The 11,648-nt window shown below is 53.1% G+C and overlaps 1 protein-coding gene across 1 annotated transcript in view; it reads left to right on the top strand.

Moving 5' to 3' along the window:
• The window catches only part of Mcm2 (minichromosome maintenance complex component 2), a 12,809-nt gene extending 1,161 nt beyond the window's left edge, over positions 1-11,648 (top strand). Inside the window, exons 3-13 of the mRNA XM_023706383.1 lie at positions 613-736; positions 834-1,094; positions 1,900-2,119; positions 2,228-2,435; positions 4,095-4,229; positions 4,780-4,971; positions 8,786-8,879; positions 9,737-9,987; positions 10,108-10,234; positions 10,626-11,021; positions 11,623-11,648. Coding sequence (XP_023562151.1) covers positions 613-736; positions 834-1,094; positions 1,900-2,119; positions 2,228-2,435; positions 4,095-4,229; positions 4,780-4,971; positions 8,786-8,879; positions 9,737-9,987; positions 10,108-10,234; positions 10,626-11,021; positions 11,623-11,648 — 2,034 coding nt within the window. The remainder of the gene's footprint in view (positions 1-612; positions 737-833; positions 1,095-1,899; positions 2,120-2,227; positions 2,436-4,094; positions 4,230-4,779; positions 4,972-8,785; positions 8,880-9,736; positions 9,988-10,107; positions 10,235-10,625; positions 11,022-11,622) is intronic.

Raw genomic sequence — 11,648 nt, 5'->3', positions numbered from 1 at the left:
CATGTGGTGCTGGGGGATTGAACCAAGGTCCCTGATGCTTTTGCTAAGCTTGTTCTAAGTAGGTGCTTTAGACCACTGAGCCATCTCTCCAGCCCTGGGGAGATGAATCTGATGACGCTCTTATGAGTGTGGCTTGGCCCAGAGCATGCAAGGAGACAGATTCATGAGCCACAGTGCAGATCTGTTTAGCTTGCTGTCAGTGGGAAAGACCAGACCCTCTATTTGCATCCCAGGGGATCTAGAGGTCTCCTGAAGAATCACGACAAGAGGTGCCAACTTGTGACTTTTCAAAGAAAACTTGTATGGGATTGGGTTGGATGAGTCAAGATTGAGATTCTGTCAGCCAACATTTAGTGTATCTAATTTGTACCAGACCATGTGTGGGAAACATTTATAGACACATATTAAAGGTTATAGAGTTAGGTTTCTGTTTTGAAGCTTGTGTCCATACCTGTAGGCTCCTGGCCTGGTCAGGCTAGGTTCTCCTCAGCCTTGAGGATCAGGCTTATTTTCTGGGTGGGTGTTTGAGGACTAACTGCTTCCATTTGGGGCTCTGTCAGGGATTACCGTGCCATCCCTGAGCTGGACACCTATGAGGCTGAAGGGCTGGCCCTAGATGATGAGGACGTAGAGGAGCTCACAGCCAGTCAGAGGGAAGCAGCTGAGAGAGTCATGCGACAGCGTGACCGAGAGGCTGGCCGGGGCCTGGGACGTATGCGCCGAGGACTCCTGTATGGTAAGTTTGGTCTTCTGCAGTGCTGGAGGGAATCCAAGGAGGTGGGAAGTATGCCAGGAGAGACTATACCCGAGTTGTCCCTCTCCCACACCCCTAGACAGTGATGAGGAGGATGAGGAACGCCCCAGTCGCAAGCGCCGCCAGGTAGAGCGGGCCACGGAGGTGGGTGAGGAGGATGAGGAGATGATTGAGAGCATTGAGAACCTGGAGGACCTCAAGGGCCACTCCGTGCGCGAGTGGGTGAGCATGGCAGGGCCCCGGCTGGAGATCCACCATCGCTTCAAGAACTTCCTGCGCACCCACGTGGACAGCCATGGCCACAATGTCTTCAAGGAGCGTATCAGTGACATGTGCAAAGGTATGTCCCCATTCTGGCAGGGAACACTGGGTGATATATCTGTCCACAGTTAGACAGGAACCGAGGTGTCCATTTTTCTGAGGAGCACACATATACTGAGAAGCCGTACTAGGTCCTCATCCCTACCCCATGGTTTTTGATTTTAAATGTGGGCAGATGTTAGATACAATTCATGTAATTTAACTTTCTTTTTTGGGGGGGGGGTGGAGCTCAGGGCACTTGCGTATGTTAATTAAGCATATACTCTACTATTGAGCTACACTCCTAGCTCCTTGAGGGATCAGGAAGAAGCAACACAAGCCAGGCTGCAGTCCTGGCTAGTTGGGAGGCTGAGACAGGAAGATCTTGAGTTCTAGCCTCACTGGGGCAACTTATTAACTGATCAAGACCCTATCTCGAGAGAAGTAGTGGTGCTTTTCTATGTGGTAGGTGTTGGCTTTGACGGGAACGCACAGACTGTGTTTCCTGCAGTTTCGTCTCCCTTTGCTCCGTGTGTGGCAGAGCCTGTCTATAGGTTTTCCCTCTGAGCCTTGTGGTCTTCTGGGATTATGGCCCTATAGGCCTTCTGTTACCATGTTATCGTCGTCGCAGCAGTCTTCCTCAGTGGGATACGCCCACCTGACAGAATGGCAAGTGGATGATGCCTGGCTTGTATTGCTTGGCTAACTTGCAGAGCTAAGGAGGAGGCTGGGCATTTGGGTTCGGTGGCCATTTGGCTGTCAGCCTTGCTCATGTGGACATCCTAGTAATGGGGAGACTCCTCCGTAGGCCAGCATGGCCCCTACCAAGTTTCTGCCTGCCTTAGAGAACCGTGAGAGCCTGGTGGTGAACTATGAGGACCTGGCAGCCCGCGAGCATGTCTTGGCTTACTTCCTCCCTGAGGCACCGGCTGAACTGCTGCAGATCTTTGATGAGGCTGCCCTGGAAGTAGTGCTGGCCATGTACCCCAAGTATGACCGCATTGCGAGCCACATCCACGTCCGCATCTCCCACCTGCCCCTAGTGGAGGAACTGCGCTCGCTGAGGTGAACTGAGAGCAGGGGCTGGAGCAGGGTGCACAGGGAGGCCAAGGGAGTGAAGGAATGGGTCCTCGGGGGTCCAGTCAGGGGTCCTGACATTCCAGCTCCCCCCAGGCAGCTGCACCTGAACCAGCTGATCCGCACGAGTGGCGTGGTAACTAGCTGCACAGGCGTGCTGCCACAGCTCAGCATGGTCAAGTACAACTGCAACAAGTGCAACTTCGTGCTCGGGCCTTTCTGCCAGTCCCAGAACCAGGAAGTGAAGCCAGGCTCCTGTCCCGAGTGCCAGTCCCTGGGACCTTTCGAAGTCAACATGGAGGAGGTGAGAGCATGTGGTTCTGCTGCCCACCGTCCTTCCTGTCTTGGGTCCCCTTGTGCTGACTCTCAGGGCTTCTGTAGATAGGCCTGCACAGGAGTGTCAAGATTCAAGCCAGTGTTATAATATCAGACAGTTGTACCCAAAACGTCCAAGTACCTGGCTTTTCTTGAAACAGGTGAATGGGGCCCTATTCTCTTCTGGCCACCTCTTCAGGCACTAGCTTTCTATTTCTGTCTCGCACAGGGATCATTTTACCCAGGTTGGCCTAGAACTTGCTATCTTTTTGTCCCAGCCTCTGGAATAGCTGGGTGACAGGTGTGCTGGCCTGGCTCTGAAGTCTTAGGCACAGCTTCTGTGTCTTTGTTCTTGGATGTCCTGGTGCAACCTTGTGGTTCAGATACCCACTGCTCATCCCTTCTGCAGTTCTGAGAGTTATCCAGCTGTTGGACAGGAAGTGCCTAGGTGCCGGCTGGCTCGGGTGATGCATCACAAAGCTGCGTTCAGCAGCTGTGTCTCCTCCCAGGATCCTCCCTGGCCATTGGGCACTGCTTGGTGTGCAGGCCCTACTTCTTCCTGAGTCACAGGACAGATTCAGCTCTGCTCCTAGGGAGCTGGTGCAATGACTCTTGGAGGATAAGCAAGTAGTGCTAAAATACACATAGTCCTTCGTAGGACTTAGACTTCATCATTCTGTGTGAGGCGAGTGCCACTGTCACCTCTGAGTTGGTGTCTGGAGAAGGAACTGAATGAGGCCCCGCTGGGAAGCAGCCTCTGCTTAGGGCCCAGGGATGTTGGTGCACATTGTAGGCTTAAGGCTGTGTCATGTGCGCTAGTCACTATTTCACTGGTGTAATAAAATGTCTGAGCAAATCAACTTACAAGGAGGAGAGGTTTACTCTGGCTCAGTTTTGGGTCTTGGTCTGGGGGTGGCTGGGCTTGGCATGGAGCATGCCATGGAGCAGGGACACCAGAGAGATTAGGACACTGATGTCCCCAGTCCCCTCTGAGGACTGGCCCCAGTGTTCAGGACCTGCTGGGAGTGCCACGGGCTGGAGACCAACTGGTCCTTGACCACATGGGCCGTGGGCACGCTCTTACCTAACTGCAACATGCTGCCTCCTTTCTGGCAGTGAGTGAAACAGTGGACACTAGGTTTCGGCACAGCACAGGCAGAGTGTAACTTCCCCAGTAGGCATTGTTTAGGTGCTTTGTGCATGCACCTGACCTGCTCTCCCCACAAGCTTGCAGTCACAGTATCGGCATCCTCATTCTGCAGAGCAGGGATAGAAAGAAAGTTCCCTGCCCAGGTCACAGGGCTTTGTACGCAGCCAGTATTTGAACCCAGGTGCCCTGGCTCTGGCATCCGTGCTCACATAGCTGAGCCGTGCCATGGGAATGGGCACTGTTTGAGCCTGACACTGGGATGTCCTGAAGTCTGGTGGCAGGCATGGGGACTATCTACTAATATGCTGTGTCACCATGGACTTGTTCCTTGCTATTTTAGCTCTGTTTCCTAGTTAGGAGGCAGGAATAATAATGCCGCTTCTCTGCCTTCCTGTGGACTGAGGTCAAGGTCAGTGACAGGATGAGGAGGTTCCTGGAGCAGAGCAAGGCCTGTGGCTTGCAGAGCAGGGCCCATGACGTCCCCTTCTTCCCACACAGACCGTCTATCAGAACTACCAACGCATCCGGATCCAGGAGAGCCCAGGCAAAGTGGCGGCCGGCCGGCTGCCTCGCTCCAAGGATGCCATCCTCCTCGCTGACCTGGTGGACAGCTGTAAACCTGGGGATGAGATCGTAAGTAGCCAGCAGTGTGCCGGGAGGCTGCCCAGTGCATAGGAATTGGTGTGTCTGCTGCGACCTTTGGGAGCCCCAGGGTTATGGTGACCAGGAGCTGATACTGAGGTCAGTTCTTGAACCACTGAGGCAGAGACCTCTTCTTTGCAGTGGACCAGCTGGTTGGAACAACAGGTTTCTGCGTTCCTCAGCTTTCTGTTCTTTGATAATCAATCAAAATGAGAAAAGATGCGTTCTGGCTGAGTTTCAGAGTGCTCTGCCCTGGTCATTTGGACCTGCTACTTTGAGCCTGTAGCATCACATCGTGGCTGGGGGTGTGGTGCAGGAAGCCTGATCACCTTGTGATCAACAGGTGCACGAAGGGACTGTGTCCAGTGTCCCTTCAGGGTTTGCTCCTGTGACCTAACTCTTTAGCCATGTGCTCTTGGGGCATGCTGTAGATCCACGCTAGCAGTTCAGTCCTAGTTTTCTCGCAGTGGTGCATGTAGTAGGGAGAGCTGGAGAAAGTAGCGTGTGAGTCCTGACCCTCCCTGTCCTCTCCCTCTCCTAGGAACTCACCGGCATCTACCACAACAACTATGACGGCTCCCTCAACACTACCAATGGCTTTCCAGTGTTTGCCACAGTCATCCTGGCCAACCACGTGGCCAAGAAGGACAACAAGGTGGCCGTTGGAGAGCTGACTGATGAGGATGTGAAAATGATTACCAGCCTCTCCAAGGACCAGCAGATTGGGGAGAAGGTAGGTGGAGGGTGGCGTTGGGCTCGTCCTCTCTCCTTCAGCTATCCCTAGAGCCTCACCCTGCACACGAATTCCTGGGGTGGAGCATGGTTCCTGTGGCTTGGTGGAGGCCCCTGTCCAGGGGAAGGGTATCACTCTGCCTGTCCTCTGGGAGAGCATGGTGTGGCCTCGGCCTTGGCTGCCCTGTCTCTGAATGGTGGGAAACCGGGCTTATTAACTGGCTTTGGTGAGGTGGCACAGACACCACCATTATTCACTGGCCACCTGGGCTGGTGGATGAGCCTGTTGCTCTCCTTTGTTGTCCTGCCAGCAAGGAGCTGGGCCCAGGGAAGTTGGGGCCCAGCAGCCCTGACAGCACATGGTGGTGGCGAGCAGGAGAGGCACATGGAGAACTCCGCCTGCCTTCCCCAGGCAGTGCACAGGTTAACAGGGATCACTGCACTTTGCTTTTTGTCCTTATTATGGTACCGGAGGTTGAACTTGGCCTTGTGCAGGCCAGGGAAGCACTGAGCTACTAAGCTACATCCGCAGCCTGAGTCCTTGTGCTTACTGTGCATGGTGGATCCACTTGGCCCTGTTCAGCTGATTTTCACAAAACAGCACCTAGAACAATGGCGAGCCTTTTAGAGCTTTCAGTGACATAGCCCACTCAGCACGAGCGCTATAGATTCACCACCACCTTCTTATAGTATTGGTTTGAGCTGTGCCTAATTCTCAATGAGTATGCTGAGGCAGAATGGGTCCCCCGATGTTCTCGCGGTCACATGCAAGGTGCAGCCTGCTTGAGTGTGTGCTCCTAGGGGGCTGCTCCAGGGGCTGGTATGCATGCTTGCTGTTGCTGTGACCAGATAGCTGAGGTAAGTGGCTCACAGGAAGAAGGGCTTATTTTGGCCCATAAATTCAAGAGTTTTCTGAGAGTCAAGGCCAGGCGCTTGCATTGCTTTATGGCCATGTCAGAACTTGATGGCTGGGGGTGGGGATGTGTAGCCTCCCTCCCTTGTGAAGGAGACTGAAAATTGGGCCAGGACTGGAGTCTCCTACACCCTCCAGCTGTCCCCACCTCCGCAGCCTGCTTAGCTGTGGACTCATTGGGTTGGGCCTCACAGGCTTCCTTGTGATCTATCACCTCTGAGGGCCACCTGTGCACAGGGCCTGAGATTTTGGACACACTGCAGATTCACAGTCCACACCAAGGATTATGAGTTCACTTTGCTAATGTTGAGTTCTGTGGGGCATACAGCACAGCTTGGTGCCTGGTGCACATTCAGAAAATTTTTGTTACAAGATAATGTTTATTTCTTCACTTTTGTGGTACTGGCACTTGAACTCAGGAGACTGTCACCATTGATTGACATCCTCAGGCCTTTCTAGTGGTTATTTTGAGACAGAGTCTCACTAAGTTTCCCAGGCAGGACTTGAACTTAGCTATCCTGCCTCACACTCCCTCAGTGCTGGAATTACTGGTGTGCACCACACTGCTCAGCTGTTACAATTCTATGCCTTAGTTGATTTGTACTGTTACAGCAGGATAACAGAGACGCAGTAATTTATGATGGACAGAAGTTTAGTAGCTCAAGGTGTTGTAGCTGGGAAGGCAAAAGTGAAGGGGCTGGTGTGGGAGCGCAGGTGAAAGGTGAGAGAGCAAAGGGTGGAGCACCACCTTCTTTTTTTTTTTTTTTTTTATCTTTTTGAGACAGGGTCTTGTTAGGCAACTGAGGCTGCCCTTGAGCTCACTCTGTAGCCAGGCTAGTCTTGAACTCCCAACGATCCTTCTGCCTCAGCCTCCTGAATGCTGGCATTATAGGCATGAGCTGCCACTCCCAGCTAAAACATCTTTTAACTAAGCTATAACCCTATACTTTTTTTTTTTTGGAATTGAGCTCAGGACCTTGCACTTGCCAGGCAGGTGCTTAAGCTTCTGAGCTGTCTCCCTGGCCTCCTACACCCTTATTTTTAATAAAATTTTGAAACAGTTCTTCTAATTGTCAGTTACCCAGCCAGAGCTCAAACTTTGAATCCTGCCTCAGCCTTCCAGAGCACTGGGATTGCAGTTGGCCACCGACATACCTGCTTCATCCATTCTTTTTTAATAGCTTGGAGGCAATGTAAATGTGGTCCATCTCAGTCTCCCCATCTAAGGCTGTGCGGCTCTTTCTTTTGCCTTGCAGTTTTTATGGAGGTTACATGCAGTAGCCTGGTTGCTGTGTCTGGTACAGAGGCCCCTGTCACCTGCATTTTCTGCGGATGCGTGGTCAGATACTGAGGTTGGGGTTCCCCACCCCCTACACTAGGACTGAATCCAGGAGCCCTGGAGCTAAGACAGCATTCTGCTGTGGAGCCACACCTTGGCCCTCCAGCTTGATAATCCCTCTGGACTCCTCTGAGGTGGCACAGGTTGTGTCATAGCTGCTGTCAGGACCACTAAGTCCACCAGCACTTGGGGCTTGCTCCAAGCATTTTTTATTGTAAACCTGCATGTATTTGGTGGGGAACTTCCCTGAAGATGGGCTTTTCTGCATTCACTGGTATCACCTATGGGTAGAGCTATTCTAAGATTGGCAGGACTGACTAGTATTCAAAATGAGGAGGTAGCATTGTCCCAAGCAGGTGACATCAGCATAAGCACTGTCAGCGCTGTTGTCCTTGTGTTCCGGTGTTCAGGGTCCTGTTGCCTCTGACGCTGTTGTTGCTGTCTCCGTCCTGCTGATGTGACTCTGGTTGCCCCTTGGTTTCTTTTCCTCTGGTAGAAGGCACCACAGGCTGAGCTGGTACATTTCCTGCCGGTCTCAGTTACTCTTCTCTTGTTGCTGGGACAAATACCCGACATCCAAAATGAAGGAAGGAAAGTTTATTTAGCTCAGTTACTGGAGGTTTCAGTCCATACCTGGCTGGCCGCAAGGTGGAGAGCAGCACGTGGCAGAGGGCAGCCTTTCCTTTCAGAGGGAGTAGCAGCAGCTCAGCCGTTGGCAGTCCTACATTGTGATGCCCTGTCTGCCCCAGGGCTGGGGTGTAGCATCCACACCCATAATCCCAGCATTGGATCAAGACTCAATCACAAACTCCAGAAGCCACCCCCTGACTGTGAAGCTTGCTGGTGTGGGCAACTAGAGGCAACCCATAACACTGCCCCAGGCCTGGAATCAGCCATTCTCCAAAAAGCCCTTGGGAAGTATATTTCCTTTCAAGGGATGGTGCTCCCTATGGAGTACCGGTGGAGTACAGAAGTATTGAAGTACTTCCTCTTGTTTGTGGTGCTGGGACAGCCAGGGAGGCTGAAAACAGTCGGAATAGCTGTGCTCAGGCACAGGGTTGTGCCCTGCCAGCAAGGAACTGCTCTGCTGTCTTTAGTTCAGTCTTTAAAATGCTTGCAGATTTTGCTTCTTCTGGTCTCTCCCTCCCTCACTGAATTTGAAAGAGGGCCCCCTTTATGCACCTGTGCCTTGTTAATCCTGTTTATGTCTGGGCCCAGGTTGGCACCCAGTGAACAGTCCCACTCGCTTATCCCGGTGTAAACTGGGAGCACCATTCCCATGCTGATGCGCGTGAGCGTTGGGCACAGGCTGCCTCGGGTGCTGCTGCAGGGTGCAAGCTCCCAGGCATGGCTGTTGGCCTGCAGTCTTGGGAAAGTGCTTTCCAAACCACAGCTGAATGGAGGGTCAGGCTGAGGCTCTTCCACCTTGAGGTCTGTGGTTCTTGGGGAGAGCCAAGGACCAGCATCAGGGCACAGTGGGACACGGCCTGAGGAATTACAGCAGCCAGGGCTGTGTGCTCAGCCGGTTGGGCCCCAATTCCATGGTCCTCTCCTTCCTCCCAGATCTTTGCTAGCATCGCACCTTCCATCTATGGCCATGAGGACATCAAGAGAGGCCTGGCCCTGGCTCTATTTGGAGGAGAACCCAAGAACCCAGGTAAGCAACGTTCAGCCCTCTCCCTCTGCCCGCTTCAGAGGTATCCGTTTCCTTTGGGGGGTCAGCCTCCTGTGTTCTGCAGTACAAGATAGGACTCCTGGCTGCTGGGAGAAAGGTTGCATAAAAAGACAGCCAAGTCCTGTGTGGCTACTTCATAGGGGAACAGAGTTAGATTAGCCGGAGTTGTGGTACATCCCTGCAATCCCAGCACTTAAAGAGGCGGAGGCAGGAGAATTACCCTCGAGTTCTAGGGCAGCCTGAGCTACATAGTCCAAGGACAGCCTGAACTATACAGTGACGCTTTGTCAAAAACAAAAATCCCAAAAAGCAAGATGAGACCAGGTAAGTGCTCTCAGTTCATGTGTACATTAGGTCACTGGTGAACCTGCAGGGACCCTGACAGGTGCTCCTTGTCCCAGTCCCTTCCGCTCGTGGGTCATCTTCCCATCAGCTTGGTGTGGCCAGTGCAGCATGCCTGGGATTTCTTGTGCATGGAAAAACATCCCACTGCCCTCTTCCTACTCTGTCTTTGGCACCTTCATGTTAGCATGTGCCTAGCATGTTCCTTCTTCACGTGGTGAGGGTATTAGTGGACTCAGCTCTTTCTCTAGAGAAATCTATTTCTGATTTCCCCTTTTCACAGAGAACGTTTTATCTGTACCGTCATGAGACTCAGGCCAGTGTCTCTCTGCCTTAAGTGGCCAGCTTAGGGTCATTGGTCCCAGACCTGCATCCTTCCTACCAAGACCATGCCTTGGCCATGCTGACACACAGGTTGAGAAACATCAGGGCACCAGCTAGAGCCTGCACCCCTCACCCCCTTTCCCATCCCCACTACTTTCATTCCCGTCTGCCAGGTGGGAAGCACAAAGTGCGAGGTGACATCAATGTGCTGCTGTGTGGAGACCCAGGAACGGCAAAGTCTCAGTTCCTCAAGTACGTCGAGAAGGTGTCCAGCCGGGCAATTTTTACCACAGGCCAGGGCGCCTCGGCAGTGGGGCTGACGGCCTATGTGCAGCGGCATCCAGTCAGCAGGGAGTGGACCTTGGAGGCTGGAGCACTGGTTCTAGCTGACCGGGGCGTGTGTCTCATTGATGAGTTTGACAAGGTAGGGCCCTGGGCCAGGTGGGCTGGTAGGAGTCAGGGTGAGGCCTTCCTGGGAGGCACAACTGACAGACATGGTAGTCCAGTGCATGCATGCTAAAGGCCAGACCTGGGTGTCTCACAGATGAACGACCAGGACAGGACCAGCATCCATGAAGCCATGGAGCAGCAGAGCATATCCATCTCCAAGGCCGGCATCGTCACCTCCCTACAGGCCCGCTGCACTGTCATTGCAGCTGCCAACCCCATAGGTACGCTGGGCTGAGTAGGCCCTACGTGATCCAGACTCCAGTGCTGAGGAGCACAGGTCTGAGGGTACCTCACAGTTTGGGAGTCTGGCTTTCAGCACCTCTTTTGGGTGTTTTCAGGACTGAGGGGAAAAGTCTGGTTCCCAGCCTGAGCTGGCTAGGGTGGGAAGTTACAGAGCCCAGTGTTGTCTCCTCTACTCTGTAGGTCCTTTAGGTCCTTTCTGGGGAGTTGCCTTCTGTCCAGTCATGCCCATTAGGGTCACTCAGCACAGGCACGGTTCCTTGTCTGCCTCAGTGCCTTTGCTTCTTCCCATGAGGCTGGGCTTGGGAAGGGTGTTTAGGGTTGAAAAGGTCGGTCTGGGGGCACTGACCTGACAGACTCCTTGTGTTTCAGGGGGACGCTATGACCCCTCACTGACCTTCTCAGAGAACGTGGACCTCACAGAGCCCATCATTTCCCGTTTTGACATCCTGTGTGTTGTGAGGGACACTGTGGACCCTGTGCAGGATGAGATGCTGGCCCGCTTTGTGGTCGGCAGCCACGTCCGCCACCACCCCAGCAACAAAGAGGATGAGGGGCTGGCCAATGGTGCCCAGGAGCCCCCCATGCCCAATACATATGGTGTGGAGCCACTGCCGCAGGAGGTACTAAAAAAGTACATCATCTATGCCAAGGAGAGGGTCCACCCAAAACTGAACCAGATGGACCAGGACAAGGTGGCCAAGATGTACAGTGACCTGCGGAAGGAGTCCATGGTGAGAGCCGGGGCAACGGGGGGTGGGGGCGGAGGTAGGGGTGGCAGTGCACAGAGAGCCAGGAGACTTCTGGGTTAGGGCCACAGCATGGTGTAGAGCACTTGTCTGCTGCACCCTTAGCCTGGGGTTCCATCCTCAGCACCTCCGAAAAAGATGCTTCTGTACCACAAAGATTTTGTTACAGAGGGACCTTCAGGTGCGTTCGTCCCATCTCAGTGTCATTAGTGCTTAGTGAATCAACTTTCTCGATAACTTCGTATCACTCACCCAGATGGACACAGGGTCTGGACTGCTTGGTTCTTCGTAGTAGAACAAAGGCTCCCAAGCAGCCAAGGACAGTCAGCACCTAGAATCCTCCTAGATGGCTGTCTCTCCCATTCTGGACCATGCATCAGCTTTTCGGTCTTTGTGCCTTTTAACCTCACCAGAGCATTCACCTTAGTTTCCATAGAACAAATGCTTTTTATCTTGTTTATGTTGCTGTAGATTCTGCACCTGTAATTTGTATGATAGCCAGTAGAGCTGGCTGCAAATACAGCAGTAGACCTTGAATTGCAAGCCAGCTAGCTGGGTGTCTTAGTGACATTGCAGATGTCCTAGGGACATGCCATAACCCTCATCCTCCCTGGGCTCAGGTACTCCTTCTGCCGTCTGCCACTGA

The sequence above is a fragment of the Octodon degus genome, unplaced genomic scaffold (genome assembly GCF_000260255.1).
Source record: "Octodon degus isolate 3935 unplaced genomic scaffold, OctDeg1.0 scaffold00254, whole genome shotgun sequence".
Classification (NCBI taxonomy): Eukaryota; Metazoa; Chordata; class Mammalia; order Rodentia; family Octodontidae; genus Octodon; species Octodon degus.
Note: the sequence above shows the minus strand (reverse complement) of the source record. Positions and strands in the feature narration are given on the sequence as shown.